This window comes from Limanda limanda, chromosome 13 (genome assembly GCF_963576545.1).
Source record: "Limanda limanda chromosome 13, fLimLim1.1, whole genome shotgun sequence".
Classification (NCBI taxonomy): domain Eukaryota; kingdom Metazoa; phylum Chordata; class Actinopteri; order Pleuronectiformes; family Pleuronectidae; genus Limanda; species Limanda limanda.
In genome coordinates this window covers 3,788,687-3,808,928 of record NC_083648.1, presented here as the reverse complement: position 1 = coordinate 3,808,928, position 20,242 = coordinate 3,788,687, and the positions used below count along the sequence as shown (strand labels likewise).

The following is a 20,242-nucleotide window of genomic DNA, read 5'->3' as shown; positions in this document are numbered from 1 at the left end:
ACCTCCAGAGAACCACATCAAGCTTCCAAGCTGCACAAAGCAAAGTCAGACACTAGGATCCTGTAAGATTCAGACTTAGCTGGAGGAGGAGGGTGAGACGGCTCTAAGAAATAAAAGCGATTCCTTGTAACATCGATATTACAAAGCTGTTCCTGCTGTATCGTACACTCGGTGTAAATTGTGGGAAAACATATTGCACGAAACAAAAAGGCTTGTAGCGACGGAATGAGAAAGACGCCGGGTTGGGTTTGTGCATTTTCCTGAAACACAGGAACCGAGACGTGACCGCTGATCGAAAACAGGGACAACACCAACATATGTTTGGGATCAGGACATCAAGAGAGGGAGAGAGAGAGAGGGAGAGGAGGGAGAGAGGGAGAGGAACAGAGAGGGGTGTGGTGCCACCAATATGCGGATGTGGCCCCTGCCGAAAAAAAAAACCCAAACATAAAAAAGAAAACTGCATCTCCCTCCCTGTTTCTCAGCCTGTGCCAGCGGTGGACCAGCGGCTGTGGTTCACCACGGCTCCCGGTCGAATGCACCAGTCTCTCACACACTGGACATGTTGTTTCTGAGCAGCCAATCGGATGCAGGGACTAGCTGCAGCCCCCCCCCACCCCGAGCTGTCTTCACGCCGGGCTTCGGCTCTAATTGAGCCCCGAGAGGCCTTTATTCTCTCGCTACACCTCCGTCCAGTTCCTCTCTTTTTACCTCTACCTCCTCTCACCCGGCTCATCTCTATTCATTCCTCCTGCAGGCACTTCCTCTCTCTTTGCTTTCTTTGCTTCTCTCTGTCACTGCGACCGCTTATTTCCACCGTTCTGTCTCTTCATCCCTCTCTCTCTCTCTCCCTCGCTCTCTCTTTCTCTCTGTCTGGCAGTTTACTGTCTTTACTGGGATGATACTAAGACTTAAATGCAGAAAAACAAATCGATATAAACTCCTAAAGCTCTGGAATCTCCTCGTCCTCTACGTGTACTCGTCTTCTCCTCTTCTTCATCCTGAGATATTTGTGTTTCTTCCAGTTTCACGTCTGAAAACAGGTTTTGTGCACGAGCACCTAAACCCGAATTATCTAAAAGGACATCCCGAACTACCTGAACTGACATCGATCTTTGAGAAATATGTATATGACTTTTTAGTTTGGTCCATGTCCTTATAAACTGACTTTCTTTGCTTCTCTCTGTCACTGTGACCGTTTATTCCACCGTTCTGTCTATTCATCCCTCTCTCTCTCTCGCTCTCTCTCTTTCTCTCTGTCTGGCAGTTTAGTGTCTTTACTGGGAGAATAAACTGAAATGATACTAAGACGTTAATGCAGAGAAACAAACCGATATAAACTCCTAAAGCTCTGGAATCTCCTCGTCCTCTACGTGTACTCGTCTTCTCCTCTTCTTCATCCTGAGATATTTGTGTTCTTCCAGTTTCACGTCTGAAAACAAGTTATGTGCACGAGCACCTAAACCCGAACTACCTGAACTGACATCGATCTTTGAGAAATATGTATATGACTTTTTAGTTTGGTCCATGTCCTAATAAACTGACTTTCTTTGCTTCTCTCTGTCACTGTGACCGCTTATATCCAGCTTTCTGTCTCTTCATCCCTCTCTCTCTCTCTGTCTGGCAGTTTAGTGTCTTTAAAGGGAGAATGAACTGAAATGATGCTAAGACGTTAATGCAGAAAAACAAACCGATATAAACTCCTAAAGCTCTGGAATCTCCTCGTCTTCTCCTCTTCTTCATCCTGAGATATTTGTGTTTCTTCCAGTTTCACGTCTGAAAACAGGTTATATGTATGAGCACCTAAACCTGAACTACCTTAAATGAAATCGATCTTTGAGAAATATGCATTTTATTTTTTAGTTTGGTCCATGTCCTTTTTGTTAACATGGAGGAGGCAGGATTTTTGACTGCAGCCAGCCACCAGGGGGCGATCAAAGGATGTCGTCCATGTTTATTTACAGTGTGTGGACAGTAACACAAATAAACTGACCCACTAATCTTCTGCATTAATACGTTTGTCTACTTTGACTTTAGCGTTTCTCTACAGTTTCGATAACAGAAGAGAAGATGAAAGAAAGACAAAGAGAGAAAATGAGAAAGGAAAGAAGGGCGAGCAGAGAAGAGAGGGATGAATTAAAGATGAGAGGAGTAAACACGGAAGCAGATGGCGCTGGACATCCTCACCTGGCATGAAGTCCACCATCGGGTCGGACACTGCGGCGCCTCCTGCTACAGACAGATGGGACAGTGGAAGTGAGGTCAGAGGTCAAAGGGGGCGTGTCCCACCCACACAGATACCGACACTCGATCATCTCACTTGAGGAGAAATCAATTTGATCTGCTTTATAGTCAAAAGACGATTGAAAACTTATGAAGTTTCCAAATCCTTATAAATAATTCGAATCCAAACATTTATATATTTTCAAATATTTATTATTTACATTCAGATCTTTTTACCTTTTCCCAATTGGGTTTTAAAAAGCAGTTTTTGGTGATTTACCTGTCGCCAAGTCGTAGTCGTCGGGCGCCTCCGTCTCGCCGCCGCAGTCCGCTTGCCCCCCCTCACATAGAGGGCCGTGGGTGGTGCTCAGCGGGGGGGCCGGCCCCCTGGTGGTGGCATCGAACGTGGTCGTGAGAAGCGTTGAGGCTACGGGCGTGGTAGGGGGCGCTGTCGTGGTGATTTCTGAAAGGAGAAGAGACGTGTCAGAGGGAGTGTGTGTGTGTGTGTGTCTGTGAGTGTGTGTGTGTGTGTGCGTGTGTGTGTGTGTACATCTGTTAGTCCTTTACAGTGAACACATTGGGTACATCTGAGTGTGTACATACAGTCTGTGTCATGTCACGTGTGTGTGTGTGTCGTCTTTGTTCTTTCCTTTTGAAGTCAAACTATTAATCTTGGACAGACACACACACACACACACACACAGACACACACACCACATACCACCATACTCCTCTTTTCTCTTCTTTACCCCCCCTCCTCCTCTTCCTCCTCTATATGCAGACACACACTCCTAATCTCTCTCTGTTTGTGAGACTTTCCGTCAGACTTTTAATCTGCTCACAAACATGTTTACAACAACACAACACAACACAACATCCTGTGCGGCCCAAATAATGACACACATTTAAAAAACACTTATCAAAGTATTATCCCTGTGTCTTTGAGAATTTCTTTTACTTCTTTTTGAGTGAGGGTGTAAAATACATATGACTGCGGAGCGATTCTGAGCATTTTGCAAAGATGTATAGGAGTTACATGCACACACACACACACACACACACACACACACACACACACACACACACACACACACACACACACACACACACACACACACACACACACACACTCTCTTACACACACACACTCTCTTACACACACACACACACACACACACACACACACACACACACACACACACACACACTCTTACACACACACACACACACACACACACACACACACACACACACACACACACACACACACACACACACAGACACACACACAGAGTTGCTATCTCCCCTTATTCTTATCAGCAGCCTCCCCCTCCTCTCTTCCTCCCCGCCTCCCTCTCTGACCACTGCAGTAGTAGAGATAAAGCTCTTCAGCTTCTCTCTCTCTCTCTCTCTCTCTCTCTCTCTCTCTCTCTCTCTCTCTCTCTCTCTCTCTCTCTCTCTCTCTCTCTCTCTCTCTCTCTCTCTCTCTCTCTCTCTCTCTCTCTCTCTCTCTCTCTCTCTCTCTCTCCCTCATTACAAAAACAAAAATACTCAGTAACAATCATTTCTTCTGCTTCTCCTCTGACATCTTGTCTCTTGTAACTCAGATGAACGGAGGAGGAGCCGCTCAGATGTTTTGAGTCGTGGAACGAGATCCACACCGACCTCATCATCTGGACGGACTCACAGAAAGACTTATGGTTTCTACAGAAATCTGAATTACAGACTCGATTTCTCTCCACAGATCTGCGGCGCCATCCAGTCGCCGGCGTCACGGGGAAATCCCTGAGGGGGAGGAGTCTAAGTGCGTGGTCGTCAGCAGTGGTGTCACATGACTGTCGGATTTCTAGCTGATGTTAATATCTGCTCCGAATTTCCCAAAATGTTAGTTACTGTGAATTTTACCCTAAAAACCAATGTAAAGAAAACAGTAACAACTATTAATAACATTAACTCTTGATTAGAGATTTATCAGTTGGCCCATAAACAATTTGCCGATATGAGGCTTTCAAAGCATTTATATTAACCAATATATTATATTTTATAGAATAAGCAATGCAGAAAAGATTAAGTTTTACATTTTACATAAAAAAGTTCAATATATTTTATAAAACAAGCAACACAGAAAATATTAAGTTTTACATTTTACATAAAAAACAAGTTAATTTTCTTGATTCAAGTTCAATATATTTGTGGTATTTGTGATTTCTTAAGTAAATGAAAATAAAGTTTGTGCTCAAAGCCTCAATTACATTTTTTGGTCGTAAGGTTTTCATGATGACAATAATTGTAATTTATTTAACACACATATCAGTCAATGTGTTGTTATCTGAATTGTGTTACTTCCTAATATCACCATCTTAACACTGTCTCGGCCCAAAGTCACATGTTTAGTCCGTCCGTTCATTTCTATGACCTCACTTCCTCCTTTGTTCCCGTCACAGTCACTTTGTCACTCGAACGTAAAGATGTTGTTTTACGGCTTCGAGTTAAAAGCTCTGACGTCGTCTCACACGTCGACTCGAGGTCAGTCGACAATAAAACATAACGACAGGGTGGTTTCTTTATGGAGGCACAGTCTCCATTGTTCAGGATGCTGTGTGTGTGTGTATGTGTGTTTGTGCTTTACACCTTCATGGCTCTCTGCTGTTTCTCTCAGTGCATTAGAATAAAACACACAGAGTCTGTTTTCCGTCCATGAACTTAAGTCCATTAAAGTGATTTTAAGAGGTGTGAAGCCTGGTTGAGATGTTAAACCAGTGTCAGACTGGGAGTGAACATAGTGACAGATTTCCCAGTTGAATTTAAAAATGGTCATTTCATTTATTAACTGTTGTATTTTTGTGTTATAAAATCTGAGGAGTTTAGATCTGGAAGAAAAGATTGTGAGTCTAAACTTGTAATTGGCAGCGGCTGACACCACAGTGGGTTTCCATCCTTTCTGTCTGTCTTCAGATAAGTATTGTTTTTCTCTCTCCTCTGAGTTGCAGCACATAAACGATATAAACTCAAACGCAGCAGCTGTAACCGCCATCTTCCCGGAGTCGTCTCCACCATCCCGGGCGAAGCGTCACTGACTGTAACCCGGCTGCTCTGCTCTGCTCCTGGTTATGGTTATCGTTTGTGAAAGCCGAGCGCCGCTCTGCACCGAGAGCAACTCGGCCGAGGCCAGAAACCACAGGAGCGTTCTGCTTGCATTTCAAACCCAGGTCTGACAAAGTGATATTAAAAACATAATGTGCTGAGACAAATCGCCTTCGGGGGGGCGACAGTCGAGTTTCCAGCCGGTAATCGGAGCCAGTTTAAACTGTTTCTACAGAAATGCAAAGTTTTACTCGTGTACAGTTTCTACTTTGGACCTTTGTATTCACTCCAACTTCCAGTTTACACCAGGATTCATCGATTTAAGTGTAAAGATAATTAGTTTATCTTTTTAACAGATGTGTATCCCAGTGTTAAGCTGATTTTAAAAGGGGACAAATTATATTTTGTGTGTTATGAAGGTTTTTTGTGAATGTAGAAGCTGATTCTACATTAATATGATATTTCTAAGAAAGGCCATCACATTATTGGTATTAATAACTCTATCATACCAAGTTTTACTCGTGTACAGTTTCTACTTTGGACCTTTGTATTCACTCCAACTTCCAGTTTACACCAGGATTCATCTATTTAAGTGTAAAGATAATTAGTTTATCTTTTTAACAGATGTGTATTCGAGTGTTAAGCAGATTTTAAAAGGAGACAAATTGTATTTTGTGTGTAATAAAGGTTTTTTGTGAATATAGAAGTTAGAAAGTTTGAAAAAGAGACAGAACAGAAAAGCTCTGATGTGGACTGACCTTCCAGTTCACAGCCCAGCAGCTCCAGGCGCAGGCCCAGGCCCTCGGTGGTCGCCCTCTCCGGGTAGATCCTGACGAAGCGGGTGAGGAACGGACCCATGGACCTCAGCTCCGGAGTGTCGTGGTTCTGGTTCCCAGTGAAGATCTGCAGGGAAACAAAGACACACAGAACTCGTCAGGGATCAGGTGAGTTTAGATGTTCTTACATGTTCGGTTGAGGTACCTGCAAAACTCATTAAAGTGGAGTTCAGAGTTTTCTTATGAAAGTTAGAACGATGAATAATGAAGGAACATGATCTGTTCGACGGATTTGGGAAAGAAATCCGACTCCTCTTCATCGTTTTCTATTTTCGTTCGAACCGAGTCTAGAAGTCATCGCTCCTGAGCCGGATGTGAATGAAACGATCAATAACTGTTCAGATCCGACTCTGCTTCTGATCAGGAGCTTTGATAAGAAGCTGAAACCGAACGAAAGGAGGAAACCAAAGCAAACGGCAGGAAATCAGAACCAGAGTTCATCCTTTCATCATCCCAACGCGGAGCAGCACAGATGAAACCGTTTACTGTCGTCGCTCCGGGAGCCGAGCGGTCGACAGCGAACACACTCACTGTCTGAGCTGGAAACTTTCCCGAGTGTGATTTACTAAAAAGCTGCAGAGCGGCAGAGGCTGTGGATAAAAATACTTTAAATTGCCCCTCAGTGGCGACGCTATCACACTTATCTTTATTATCTAACAGCAGGTATGTGACATCACAGCGTCTGGTTCCAGTTGAATGAGAAAAACATGTGTTTTGAAAAAAGAAAACTGTTTATATCATCCACTGTTTTCATCTTCCTCCCACGGTTCAAAATATAACAGAAATATAAATCTGCACAGACGTGGTCGTTTTGTGGAGCCGTGGAATCGAGCTCCAGCTAATTCTACATTAATATGATATTTCCAGTGGTGTATAAAGTACTTGAAAGCCATACTTGAGTAAAAGTACAGATATCTTACCTGAAAGTGACTTCGGTAAAAGTGGAAGTCACCCGTCAGAAAATGACTTGAGTAAAAGTCTTAGAGTTGCTCATATTAAAAGTACTTAAGTATCAAAAGTATCTGGTGTTGAAATGTACTTAAGTATCAAAAGTAAAAGTACAAGTACCAAAATTAAAAATGCAAAGTGCTTTTTATAGTAGTCCTATACAGACACAAAACAATCCAAAATGTTTCTCCTCAAGATTTATCTCAACTGACTGAAAAATTATAACAACAATATGAATATAATGTATTTAATGTATGATTTTACAAATTTTGAACCTTAGATGAGAGAGAGAGAGAGAGAGAGAGAGAGCGAGAGAGAGAGAGAGAGAGAGAGAGAGAGAGAGAGAGAGCTGCGTCAACCTTTGCCGCTCAAGTAACGAGCCAGTTTGAGAATGTAAGAAGTAGAAAGTACACATATTTTTGTTCAAATGTAACAAGTAAAAGTAAAAAGTCGTCAGGAAAATAAATACTCAAGTAAAGTACAGATGTGTGAAAAATCGACTTAAGTACAGTAACAAAGTATTTCTACTTCGTTACTTCCCACCACTGGATATTTCTAAGAAAGGCCATCACATTATTGGTATTAATAACTCTATCATACCATAGCACAATTAGACATTTGATTCCTTAAAGAGCATCCGTCTTTCTTACAACGTTAATTATATTTTCTTTAACCTTCAATTGAAATCTTGAGCTTAATCAACATCTTTCTAACAGAACCTCTTCCAGGGCTTCTACCCTGTGGATGGTCTCACTCCAAACATTGACTCATCTTTATGCATGAGCACATACATTATGTACAGTGTGTGTGTGTGTGTGTGTGTGTGTGTGTGTGTGTGTGTGTGTGTGTGTGTGTGTGTGTGTGTGTGTTAAATCCATGAGGAGCAGCCGGGGCTTCACTGATCCTTCCTTCCTTCCTCGTCTTTTGAAGAGGTTTTTATAAAAGAAAGACACAGGAAACAGAGCGTAGAGGCCGAGGAGCGACAGAGGAGCATCCACCTCTCCGTCTGCAGTAAGTCAGCAGGAGTCTCACCTCGTCCTGCGCTCGCCATCTGGACACAGAGGAGGAGGACAACCCACCAACGGCGCCCGGCAAGCAGAGGAGGAGGTGTCTTTAAAGCAGGGACATGAATCTCCTCTCGGGGACGAGAATCACTTGGACGAACGGACGAAGGGTTAGAAACTGTGAGTCAGTGTCTTTAACGTCCCCCTAGTGGTCGTCCTCAGAACTCTGATGTCACCTCACACTTCCTGTCAGCGCTGACTTCTGGTGGTGGGTGTGTCTCTTCATCTGCTGGGTCATCGTGAGTCAGACGGTTGATTCTGAACAAACCAGAACTGCTGAGCCGACACCAACACATGTCATAAATATCGTATCATCTCACTGCCGGGACCATGAACTGGTGGTTCTGAGGCTTTTTGATCATAACACATGATCATCGGGTTCTGAAGGAGGACGGAGGGTAAGGAGCCAATCACAGCTCAGCTTTGGCAAAGGGCGGGAAGTTTGCCTGTCAATCACAGGGTCGATATCTATATAGAGACAAACAACCATCCAAGCTCACATGAGGAGAACACGCAGGCGAACCGCTGTTCCACTGCGCCGCCCTGACATCCTTAAAATGACCAGGAAAAATGCAAATTCTAATAATCATAATCATTATCGACCTTGACCTTTGACCTTTGACCAATCAGCTGATTTACAGATAAACTCTCGAGGAACATTGACACCAAGTTTGGTGGGAAATCCCTTCGTGTGTTTTCTAGACTTTAATTTTGTGTTCTCATAATTTATTTTTATTCAGTTCAGGCACAGACTTGAATTCCGCTGCTGTATAAATAATGAGGTTTTGTATTAAAGGAACTTTGTTGATAAAGGAATCACAGGGGAGTCGCATGTTTTATCCCCGTCAGCAGGTTGATTTCCATAACGTCCTTGCAGCAGCAGCGGCGGAGGAGCAGAAGTTAATGACGCCACCGGAGGATCACGGGACCTCCGATCGGGTGTCGGGCGAACGAGTGAGAGAACAAATCTTTCTGCGAGTGAAGGAATAAATAAACACTTTGAACAAATCGACGCCGCGACCTGACTTCTTGATTTTCATTAAATCCCCGGCTCTGCTCTCGTGTGGAACCTCGTGGTCCTCTTCGTCTTCTGGCTTCTTATTCATTTGTTGCGTCTCGATATTATTTGCCCTGACAACAACATTAATTCCCCTTGAGCTTTATTTTTCCATATATCGTTGGTTTAGTGGAGGAACGTCAGGCAGCAGCGTTTCAGACTTCATATGAATCATATGAATATCAGTAATTTGACTAAACATTTCGTTCCAGTTGCAGTCGAGCGTTCGTATGAACGACGTCTTTCAGGAATTACAGATTACAGCCAGAGGAGCTTTTATTTATCTGGCTTTCTTGTAATTTACTTTCTGTTCGTCTGCGTTTCGCTCGCATCGACACGCCGCCGCCGCCGCCCGAACCCGGCAGAGAGCGTGGAAATTATAAGATAAAGAAAAGAGGAGGGGGAGGAAAGAACTGGATGAAGAAGTAGTAATAGCGTTTTTTCTGTGGAGCAGTTTATAGAAGAGAGAGTTCCCGATCAGAAGCCCTTCGCTCCACTCCTCTTCATCAGCAGCAGCTTCTAACCTCCGGAGGAAGTGTCACCTAATTCAAATGAGCACTTCCTGTGATGTTCTACTTCCTGTGATGTTCTACTTCCTGTGATGTTCTACTTCCTGTGATGTTCTACTTCCTGTGATGCTCTACTTCCTGCGCCAAAGTCTATTCCTTCCATTCATAATAAATTCAATTTCTTAATCTCCTTTGTTTCTCTTTAAATCCTCTGACTCCAGAAGTCCTGCCTGAAATAATCGTTGATATTTTAAGTACATTTTGCTCAAGCAGGATTTTGATATATAAGTAATGGAGTATTTTTACTTTGTGGTATTTGTACTTGGATGTGAGTGGCAGCTGATCTTTACAGGGTCCACCCCTGTCATCAGAGCCTTCTCTCAGCCCGGCTGCAACGTGGACCACATACTGCTAAACACTCATAGGTCACAAAGATGAAAAGACACGTCTCTTCAGGTTGATTATGTAACTGACGTTCTGACATTTAAACAACATTTAATAGATTCCCAGAAGGTTGTAGATGAACCAACCTTCGGCCTGGTGGTGTTTTCCTCCTTCACGTAGTTCCACTCCTCTCCGTCCACACTGACGCCCACTTTGAACCTCTTCATGAAGACGTTCCTGTCGCGGTGTTTCCCGCCCTGGAGCACCACGCCGCTCAGCATCTTGTCCTGGCCCAGATCCACCTGAAGGGGGGGGGGACGAGAGAGAAAGAAAGAAACTGACCCAACTGCTTTTTGACTGTGGATCCCATCTTGATGCTGGATCATGATCTTGCTGCTGACCATAGACTTTGATTGCAGCAGGACTGCTTGACATATAGTATTGAAGTTATCCTTCAAAATGTTGACCCTCATCGATGCTGCTAAAAACTTTAATCCTGATGATGTTTTCCTACACTTGACATCTATTTCACTTGTGTCCGTCCTGGGAGACGGATCCTCACATGTGTCTCTCTGAGGTTTCTACGTAGTTTTACCTGTTAAAAGGGTTTTTAGTAGTTTGTCCTGACTCTTGTTGAGGGTTAAGGACAGAGGATGTCTCACCATGTTAAAGCCCTATGAGACGAATTGTGATTTGTGAATATGGGCTATACAAATAAAATTTGATTGATTGATTGATTTTCCTGAAATTATCCAGAGCTATTGTCTACATCTGTGCTTCCTAACCTGAGGGCTGCAAACCTCTCTACAGCTCAGTAACTTTCCTGTCGAACACTAAACTCCTCAAACCACGACCTCTGACCCCTGAACCCACCTGCAGCCACTCGTTCCTGAAGGGCTGCTTGGTTTGCTGCCCGGTCCAGCCCGACCTGCCCGTCAGCAGGCGGGAGTTCTCTGCGACCCAGCCGCGGTCGGCGTAGGAGGAGGCGCTGATCTGGGCGTCGGAGATCTGACCCGACACCATCCCCAGCATCCCCGAGCACGGGTAGTCTGCACGGGGGGCGAGAGAGAGGAGGAGAGAGAGCGCGGGATAAGAGACTTTTTAAAAGGCGCACAGAGCGATAAGGGCGACCACTGATGTCCTTATCTCGACACTTCTGTACTCAGCGGTTTTGCTTGATACCCTCTGGTGTTTTAAACCTTTTTATATTCAGTTCAAACTCCAGAGGAGAAACACCACAGATCCATTCATCTTCTCTGGGATGGGGCTTTTTTTTTTGAAGATGAAGCCGGATGATGCAGGTCGAGATACAAACTTCAACAGAGGTTTAACGTCTCGTGGGTACGTGACACTGAGCGCCCAATCAATCTGAAACAATCTGTCCCACAACTGGATCCGTCTGCTGCCGTCGGTCAAGCATCCGGAAATAAACGGGGATAATTACTGAATAATTGAGAGAAGTCAGCTTGTGAGGTTTTTTTTGTGGTTTTCCCAGAATAAGCAAACTTAATGAAATTTCTAAAATGTTTGGACACAATGGTCTGGTCGTCCTGAGCCAAGAACAATCCATTATCCACAATAATCTAATATCCTGCCTGAACCAGTCTTTGTCTCAGTGGGATATTTGTGTTTGTCCGATGGTTCCAGAGTCGTGTCTGGATCTTAACGACAGCTACCGACGATGTTAGCTCCTACACAATGTAAACTTATAATGCTCTTTATGGAAACGCCCCACAGGACTGTCTGTGTGTGTTCGTGTGTCTCAAAGAACCAAAAACATGGGTTTAATGTGAGATTTTAAAAAGCAGATTACTAGTCATTGTCGGTCAGTTCACGTTCTAGCGCTTTGGGGGCGTAGCTTCGAGGAGAAGGTCGATTCCAGATGGTGGGATGTATCACGTCTAAAACTTTAAGGCTTTTCATTAAATAGCATGTAGAAATAACATTAATACAAGATATATTCTGCTCAAAATAATGTTAATCATTGTAATGAGTGTCCATTGCTGCAGCTCCTCTTTTCAGCCTCTGTCTCAACACTTGGTTTTATCTCCTGTCTCTTTAAGACCCACCCCCCTCCTGATAAACCACATCTGTTGTGATTGGTCAACCTCAAAGTGTTTCAGGAGCTTCAGTGTTTTCTCCTCTTATCACAGACTTTTGAACTTTGCAGAACTGTTAGATTCATAAAACCCTCTATAGCTATAACAGAAACCTTCTATATCTCCTTTAAATTTAGATTAAATAAGGATCTAGTTTAAACTTGGCTCAGGAGTGAATAGTACTAATAGTGGTTCATGTACAAATACACACCACACACACACACACACTTCCCCAGTTGTGTCATTATATCTCCTGAATCTCGTGTCTCGCTCTCTGCCGCCTGTTCTCTCATGAATAAGAGTCTAATCTCTACTTTATGAAGCTTCCTAGCGCGAGTGGCTTGTAGCACATCAAGGACCCAGGTTTATATAATGTTGGAGGATGAGTAATGAGGCGGCGCGGTTTTCTGCTGCTCCTCTGTAATGAATAACGCTGTCCTTCTGTGGGAGTCTGCACTCGCCTTGGAACGCTGGCGATTATTCTAAATCAACAGATAGCAGCAGGAGGTTCTGGTCCCGCAGCCAGAAAGATGTTCGCTTGATTCACGATGTGCAAGAGTGAGAAAATGGAAATATAAAGGGAGAGGACACGGTTTGAAAAGAGACGTCGACCTGCAGCCGAGAGCAGGTCAGACTCCTCCAGAGTAAAAGCCTTTTCAATGTGTCTTCAATAAGGTGCATTAAGCATTTATACAAATTAATAAAAGGTTTCTGTCCATTAGAGAAAATGTTTTTCTTTGTATAACTGTCTCTTATGTCTCAAAAACATGTTGAATGTGTGAAAGCACATCATAGGTTTCTACATCTATTTAAAATGGATCAGGTTAAATAAAAAGAGGTTAAAGTAAGAAGAAATAAAAAATCAAGAATTGGTACAAATTAATAACAGGCTCCTGGAAATCAGTTCATGTCTGTGTAACTGTCTCCAATGTCTAAAAACCATGTTGCATGTGTGAAAGCCCCTCATAGGTTTCTACATCTATTTAATAAATCTATTAATAAATCAGGTTAAATAAAAATAGGTCAAAGTAAGAAGAAATAATGTTAAAAAAATCAAGAATTCGTACAAATTAATATCAGGCTCCTGTAAATCCGTTCTCGTCTGTGTCTCTGTCTCCAGTGTGAAAGTGAAGGTTTAGAAAATGAGTTTAACTCTTGTAAAACTTACATTTCTATTTAAAAAGGAAAACTAATCAGTTGTTTAAACGGATGAATTTGACCCATATTAACATTTCTGGAGATAATTCAATTTTTTAGAAGATAAACAGCAGAATGTGGCTGTGAGCGGAAAATGTACATGTGTGTGTTGGACTAGATAAACTTCAGAAGACATTAAACTTTAATGATCCCTGTGGGGAAGGAGAAGGGGAATTAAGAAGAAGGAGAATCTGTGAAATGTCATTTGAATGAAAAGTGCAAAAAGAAAAATGTCCGCGGTGAATCGGCTCATGAGGAGTTCACGTGAGAGTTGGTTACCTGACGTCCTGCAGCCGTAGACCTCGAAGCGCATGCAGATGCCTTGCTCCCAGGTCATGGGGCGGACTCGGACGTATCGAGCCAGAGTCTGTTTGGGAAGAAACGCTTGAGCCTCGGCCACCGCGTTGTGGTTCCCCTGAAAGATCTGAAGACCAGAAAAACACAGGTTAGTAGTTTTTACGACTGATATTCGCTTCGGGTTAGTGTCACTGAATATGTTCAATCTATTTATACACCAGGGCTATGAGAGAAACAACTTCTCCTGTGGAAACTTCTCCTGCTGCTTCTGTTTCCTGGCGTGTCGCGGTTTGAGTGAAACCTGGTTTGACCTCTGACCTGTGACTAAATATACTTCACTTAACGTCTCAGCCTTTCTCTCTATTGGCGCTGAAACCTGAGGCACCACACGTTTCTCTCCTTGACTTCATTTAACAGTGGCTGAGATTCAAGATTCAAGATTCAAAACATTTAGATTTTTATTATCTAATGCACAACAATAACATTAAGCAGTCGCTGGCAATGAAAAGCTTGAGTCACAGGCTCTCTTCTAGCAATGCTCAATAATTACAACCAAAAAAATAAAATAGAAATAGTATAAAATAGAATAAAATAGAATATCAAAAATTTAAAATAGAAAATAAAATGTATATATCTAAATATATATATATATATACAGCTATAAACCTCTATCTTTGAACTTGTGAAGTTTTTGCTCTTGTAGCCTGTCGATCTAAATGTTGCTCAGTGAGAAACTCGTCTGTTCTTCTTCTGCGGCGTCAGTCAGAGGAACTTCCTGCTGCTGCTCCGTGGAAATTGATTCCGATAGCGATGAGCGACGTGAAGATGTAAAGCAGACGTTTGGTTTTCGGCGCGCTGCCAAACGCCGGCGGCTTCAGGAAACATTGATTCAGTCGTCCACACCCCCCCCCCATCGATTAGAACGAGTCCTTCATTACTCGTTATTAGGGCTGGGCAAGTTAACTCGTTTTACTCGAGTTAACTCAAGTGATGAGTTAACTCGATTCATTATTTTATCTCGCATTAACTCAGGTTTGATTATTTATTGTTTTATTGTGAAAGTCAGGCTTTTATTTTGTGAAAGTCTGTTGCTGACTGCTGCAGAACAGGAAAAAAGAAAATAATTGGCGGATAAACAATCGAGTTAACTCATCACTTGAGTTAACTCGATTAAAACGAGTTAACTTGCCCAGCCCTACTCGTTATACAAACAAGGGTCGTTCACATGGTGTTTCACTTGCTCACCTTCTGCTTGGAGCCCTCCTTCACCGTGACCCAGTCCTCTCCGTTGGAGCTCAGGTCCACTTTGTACGCCCGGACAAAGTAATGCTTCTTGGTCTCTTTGGAGATGGCGCCCTGCGTCCCGATGGCCGTGATGAACCGGAGGAATCCCAAGTCCACCTGGAAACACACAGAGAAGGACGAGGGTGAGGCGGTGGAAAAGCTGCAGGATCAACAGGAAGAGACCCCAGGGAGAACAGGGGGGGGGGCACTCGGAGCTGCTAGTCTATAAGAAACTAGATTTAAAAGAGAAACATCAACATGTTTGCTCAGCTGTAACAGTGATGGAGTGAGTCAGGCCGACGTGGTGGAAGTTGAAATAGTTAAAGTTATTGTTAAAATCCTAATTCAAACCTTATTCAAACTTCAATCTGCTTGACCATTTCACATTGTCAAGAACTCAACAATCTATTAAAATATTACAGTATTTCAAAATTAAAAAACATTATTTATAAGATATAAATACAACAACACTTTTATAGCCATCACATAACATTTCTGCGTAGCCAGTTAAATTATTGTATCTTCCATATATAGGTCAACAATATATATTTTCTTGTTTTGTAACGGGGACATTCAGTATGTACAGACAACACAGCTTCAAATCTTGAACAGTATATGCACATAAAATAGCTGGAATTGCTTATCTCTCTTCATTCTAGTATTATGTGAAATATTATATCGAAATTATGAATGTTTTTGTTTTAACACAGCGAAAAACAAAGTTAACGAGTGCATTGGTTGAACAGGGTAAAACATTGTGAAACCTAAAAAAAAATATGGATAAATGGTCAAAATACAAAGTTAAAAGTGCAAAATATATAGGTAGGAATAATATCATAGATAAATGGTCAAAATATGTTTTAAAAAAGTAACGAATAAATGGTTGAGAAAGATCGAAAAGTAATTATTGCAATATATTGAAAAGTAATACATTATTGTTTCAATACATATCTGAAAATGAAGGACTATGGTTTAAATAAACAGTATATATATATTAGTAATGAATATTGCTTGAAATATATATTTGAAAGTAACAGATAATGGAGGACATATATGGCTAAATGTGAATACTTGTCTAGAATATACAGACAAAGTTCTGTCAGTGACTGGAGTTCATCTGAGGCTCATGAGGGAGAAGTGGATTCGTGCTGGAACATCCAAAGGGAACGAGAAGCTTTCACCAGCTCCCTTCAAATAAAAGAAACACTTAGAGGAAACGAGAGCCCGAAGGTGCAAAACTTTTCTGACTGTGGAAGATTAATTAAACCCGAGTCTGCTGAAGCACAAGGTTTGTGTTTGTTCTGAGCGGATCTTCACATGTCAAAAAAGAAGAGGAGCCTTCTTCAGAGATTTCCTCTTTACATTACGAGCTGTAATTTGTGAGTTAAAACGTTCTACTTAGTGCCCACTAACACGTAAAGAGACAAACTGGCTCGTACCCGTGTCCCTCGGATCTCATTAATTATACCGTGATCCGTCCATAAGCAGACGGTGAAGATTCAGAGCAGGACGCAGGAGAGACAGAACCTCTGAGGAGACATTACACCGTCTCTATGCTTCACTACTAAACTGCTGACAAGTATTGGAAGTAATGAGTACTCCTCCATCATTTTACTCCTCAAATAGCCACTTACACCTGATGCAATGAGGCGCCGACAGATTTAATAGCTTTTTAAAAATCCTCTCACTCATTTTGATTGTGGAAATAGACACTAAAAAAACACAATTCCCAGTTTAATAAACCATGAATCTTGGTCTTTAACACAGTGGGTACGGAATAGATATTTCCTCTTTGGTCCCTTGTTGCTCTTTTCAACTTATTCTTTTTCTAGAAGCGGATGAAGCTGAATGTGTTTTGCGTTTAGGTTTAATTCAAACCAGTTGAGTCCTGGAGGTCCAGTGTGTGTGTGTGTGTGTGTGTGTGTGTGTGTGTGTGTGTGTGTGTGTGTGTGTGTGTGTGTGTGTGTGTGTGTGTGTGTGTGTGTGTGTGTGTGTGTGTGTGTGTGTGTGGTGGGAACCAGCTCAGGATCAATTTTACGCTTGTCCACCCACATCACTAATGACTCGTGTGTGACCTGTGGGGTCTGAGTGTGGATCTACATGTAAATATAAATATAGTCTCTAGACGTTTTTTAAATTGTGCTGTCCCACAGTCCAGAAACCAGACAAGAGCAGTTGATAAAAACACTGATACACTCGTTTAAATCACTTAATGAACTTTTACCGAGCAGCCATCAGGGTCACTTCCTGTGGTTCTGACCCTCAGGGAACACATGTGCTGACCTAACTTGTGTTTTTAACTTTAATTTGATCTCCCAAACTTACATCCTGACCAGATTCAATAGAGATATATTTCATCTTCATGTTTTCAGTTTCCTCCGGAGTGGATAAAGTGACTTCAAGTTGGGATCTAATCACTCAACTTCCATGTTGAGGATGTGGTTGTTGATAAATGAGGATTTTCAAACTGTAAAAACTCCACAGACCTTGACTGATATCTGCTGAAATATTTGATGACCTGTCACATCTTCTCAATCACCGGTTTGATTGTACGACTATAAACTGAATAAACTAATTTCCCAGAACAGCGAACAAACTCAAACCTTGTTTCCGCAGACGTCCTAAAAATGAATAAGAATTTAACCTTAAAAAAACTCCTTTTATTGGGGAAGTGATTTAATTCTGGTTTTGCTCAAAGAGCGATTGGAATAACATGTGATTTTCCTTATTTCACAGAAATCCTTCAAACAATTCTCTGAAAATGAAATCACAGCGACATCCTCTCATCTCGTGACGACACTTTCTTTCCCCAAATTATCATCTCCGAGCCAAACGACAGATAACAAGTCTTTTTTTTGAATCGACCGAGGCATTTTAATCTCCCTGCTGCCGAGCGGCGTCGGGACACAAGGCCGTTCAATGTGCTTGAAAAAAGAAGAAAGATCATAATCATCAAAGAGCAGAGCAGCGATAACACCGAGCTCTACAGTCGGGTTTCTGTTTAAATCAGTCCACAAATACTAAAGCTTATCTGAAATGAAGATGACTTCACCGAGGCTGCGGCTCTGTATATAGTTATCACATCAAAACTGAATCAAAGCACCAAGTGAAATCGATTTATTCTCATAACCGGGTATTAAACAAGGTCGTTTCCATTCCACTCCACTCAAACTAAACTAAATTGCTTGTTTGTTGAGTTTGAGAATCATCGGTTGCGACCGGAATCCACCCGAGCCTTCAGTGTGTGGGATGCTGGGTAATATACGGTGTGTAATTATGAAACTGTACATGGGAAGGAACCAGAGGCCGTGAACTTTCTACCACTGAAGCGTCTTCAGGAGGAAAGTGGAAAATAGATTCTGTGACTGACAGGGAGACCCCTGGGAAACAAGGCTTTGTGGGATTGTTCAGAACTCGTCATTCCCCCGGCTGCATCCGGATCTAAATTCCCACGAGATGTCCCCCCCCACACACACACACACCAACACCACACGTTGCTGTATGTGACAATTATAACATGCATGTGAAACAAGCTGACTTCTGTTGATCTCAGCATCGAGAGTTGAGTTACAAAGTGAAGACGTCATGTAGAAAACTGAGAGTTAGTGGTTTATAATCATTAATAATCCTTTAAAATTACACAACGTCCATGTTTCCAGTTTTGGAAACACAATAACGACAGTTTGTTTTGAGAGCTTCATCCAGATGTTTCATGTTCCTCGTTGGTTCCAGAGACATCTTCTTTCTTCTAGTGCACTATAGAGGTTTTATGTGGAGCTAAAACTTATGCCCAAAGTCTATATGATATATTATATTTGCGTATTGCGCCTATCAGCTCGTCTGACGCACCTGAACCACGTGTTTCAGACGGAGGCTGAAGAGAGGAGCTGCAGCATTGGACAGTTTGAGGAAAGTGTTTTCTAAGCATAAGGGTTTATAAACCTTTTCTGATAATAACACAACTGAACCTGACTATGAGAATATGTCTCCTTTAAGTCGCATGTGTCAGACTTTGTTTGTTTTAGTGTGAACAAGCCAAGTATGAATAATGAAGGGTCTTGTTTACGGCAACCTTAATATATAAGGGTCTTAAAATACATACATATCTTAATTTAATAACATGTTTTTTTACCATTTATTTACAAAACAGGAGAAAATAAATCAAACTAGACAGGAGAAAAACAACATTGGACAGTGGATTTAAAATCTAACTAATAAAACAGTATAAATATAATTGAGTCAAATATTTCTGAAGCGTATTTCTGAATCTTTAAAGATGATTTCTGTGTGTTCAGTAAGCTGAGAGCTGTGGGGATCGAACAGTGAACGCCTGGTCTCCCTCGTTCGCCCGCTGTGCCCGGGCTTACGAGGGGCCGAGTGGGCAAACACCAGGTCCATAACTCACAGAGGTATTTATGGAGTGAGACTGTTTACGGCCTTTAAATTTGAGCAGTAACATTTAACTAAATCTATTTCTTATATTAAATCCAGATAAATAAGGTTTAATAAATGTGCTGCTGGAGTGAAATGAGCTCACAGACGCTTCCCCTCGGTCTGAATGGAGTAAAGCTGGTGAAGACAGTCATCTATTGTCAGGACATGTTTTCTATAGCAGCCGCTCAAAGCTCCATTCTCCGGACTTCCTCCTCCCGACGACTAAAGCTAATTGCTCTTCCATCTTCTAATTGCTCAACACTTGGCAGAGCCTCCATCTCCGCCACAGAAAACAGTCTCACTTCGGGCTTTTTTTAATGAAGCGAACAAAACGCAGGAAGGAGACATAATTCAGTCTGAGTGTGTCTAAAGCAGATTGAACAAAAACACCGCTACTTCCTGCCAGAACAGGACACTGCACCAACAGTGATAGTGAAGAACGTGAAGAATGAGTCAGTTATTTCTCAGGGTTCAGTGGAGACTCAAGGAAGTGTCGTCCCCCGAGGATCCAGAGCAGAGGAAGAAAAACAGATTTTCACTGCATGCACAAGTTTCTTTAATTAGAAACACAAGAAAACTACATATGCGGAAGTATATTCTTAATTATTGCTGTGCCGAGTAGTCATTACTACATCAGTACATCAGTATTAATTTGTCAACACTACATTATAACTTGAGTACCTAATAGCTATTACTGAGTGGCCATTACTATATTTAAGTTGTACTTAGGTATTCAGCAGTTATTACTCAGTAATTACCTGATTACTATAGTTACTACTATATAGGTCAATAATACATTATTACCTGAGTCCCCATTACTGTATTA

The 20,242-nt window shown here is 42.0% G+C and overlaps 1 protein-coding gene across 1 annotated transcript in view; it reads right to left on the bottom strand.

Moving 5' to 3' along the window:
* Positions 1-20,242, bottom strand: part of LOC133017617 (neuropilin-1a-like) — a 70,486-nt gene that overhangs the window by 7,035 nt on the left and 43,209 nt on the right. The window contains exons 7-13 of the mRNA XM_061083737.1: positions 14,944-15,099; positions 13,681-13,825; positions 10,979-11,154; positions 10,252-10,407; positions 6,066-6,210; positions 2,504-2,686; positions 2,188-2,232 (exon numbers count right to left, since the gene is read on the bottom strand). Coding sequence (XP_060939720.1) covers positions 2,188-2,232; positions 2,504-2,686; positions 6,066-6,210; positions 10,252-10,407; positions 10,979-11,154; positions 13,681-13,825; positions 14,944-15,099 — 1,006 coding nt within the window. The remainder of the gene's footprint in view (positions 1-2,187; positions 2,233-2,503; positions 2,687-6,065; positions 6,211-10,251; positions 10,408-10,978; positions 11,155-13,680; positions 13,826-14,943; positions 15,100-20,242) is intronic.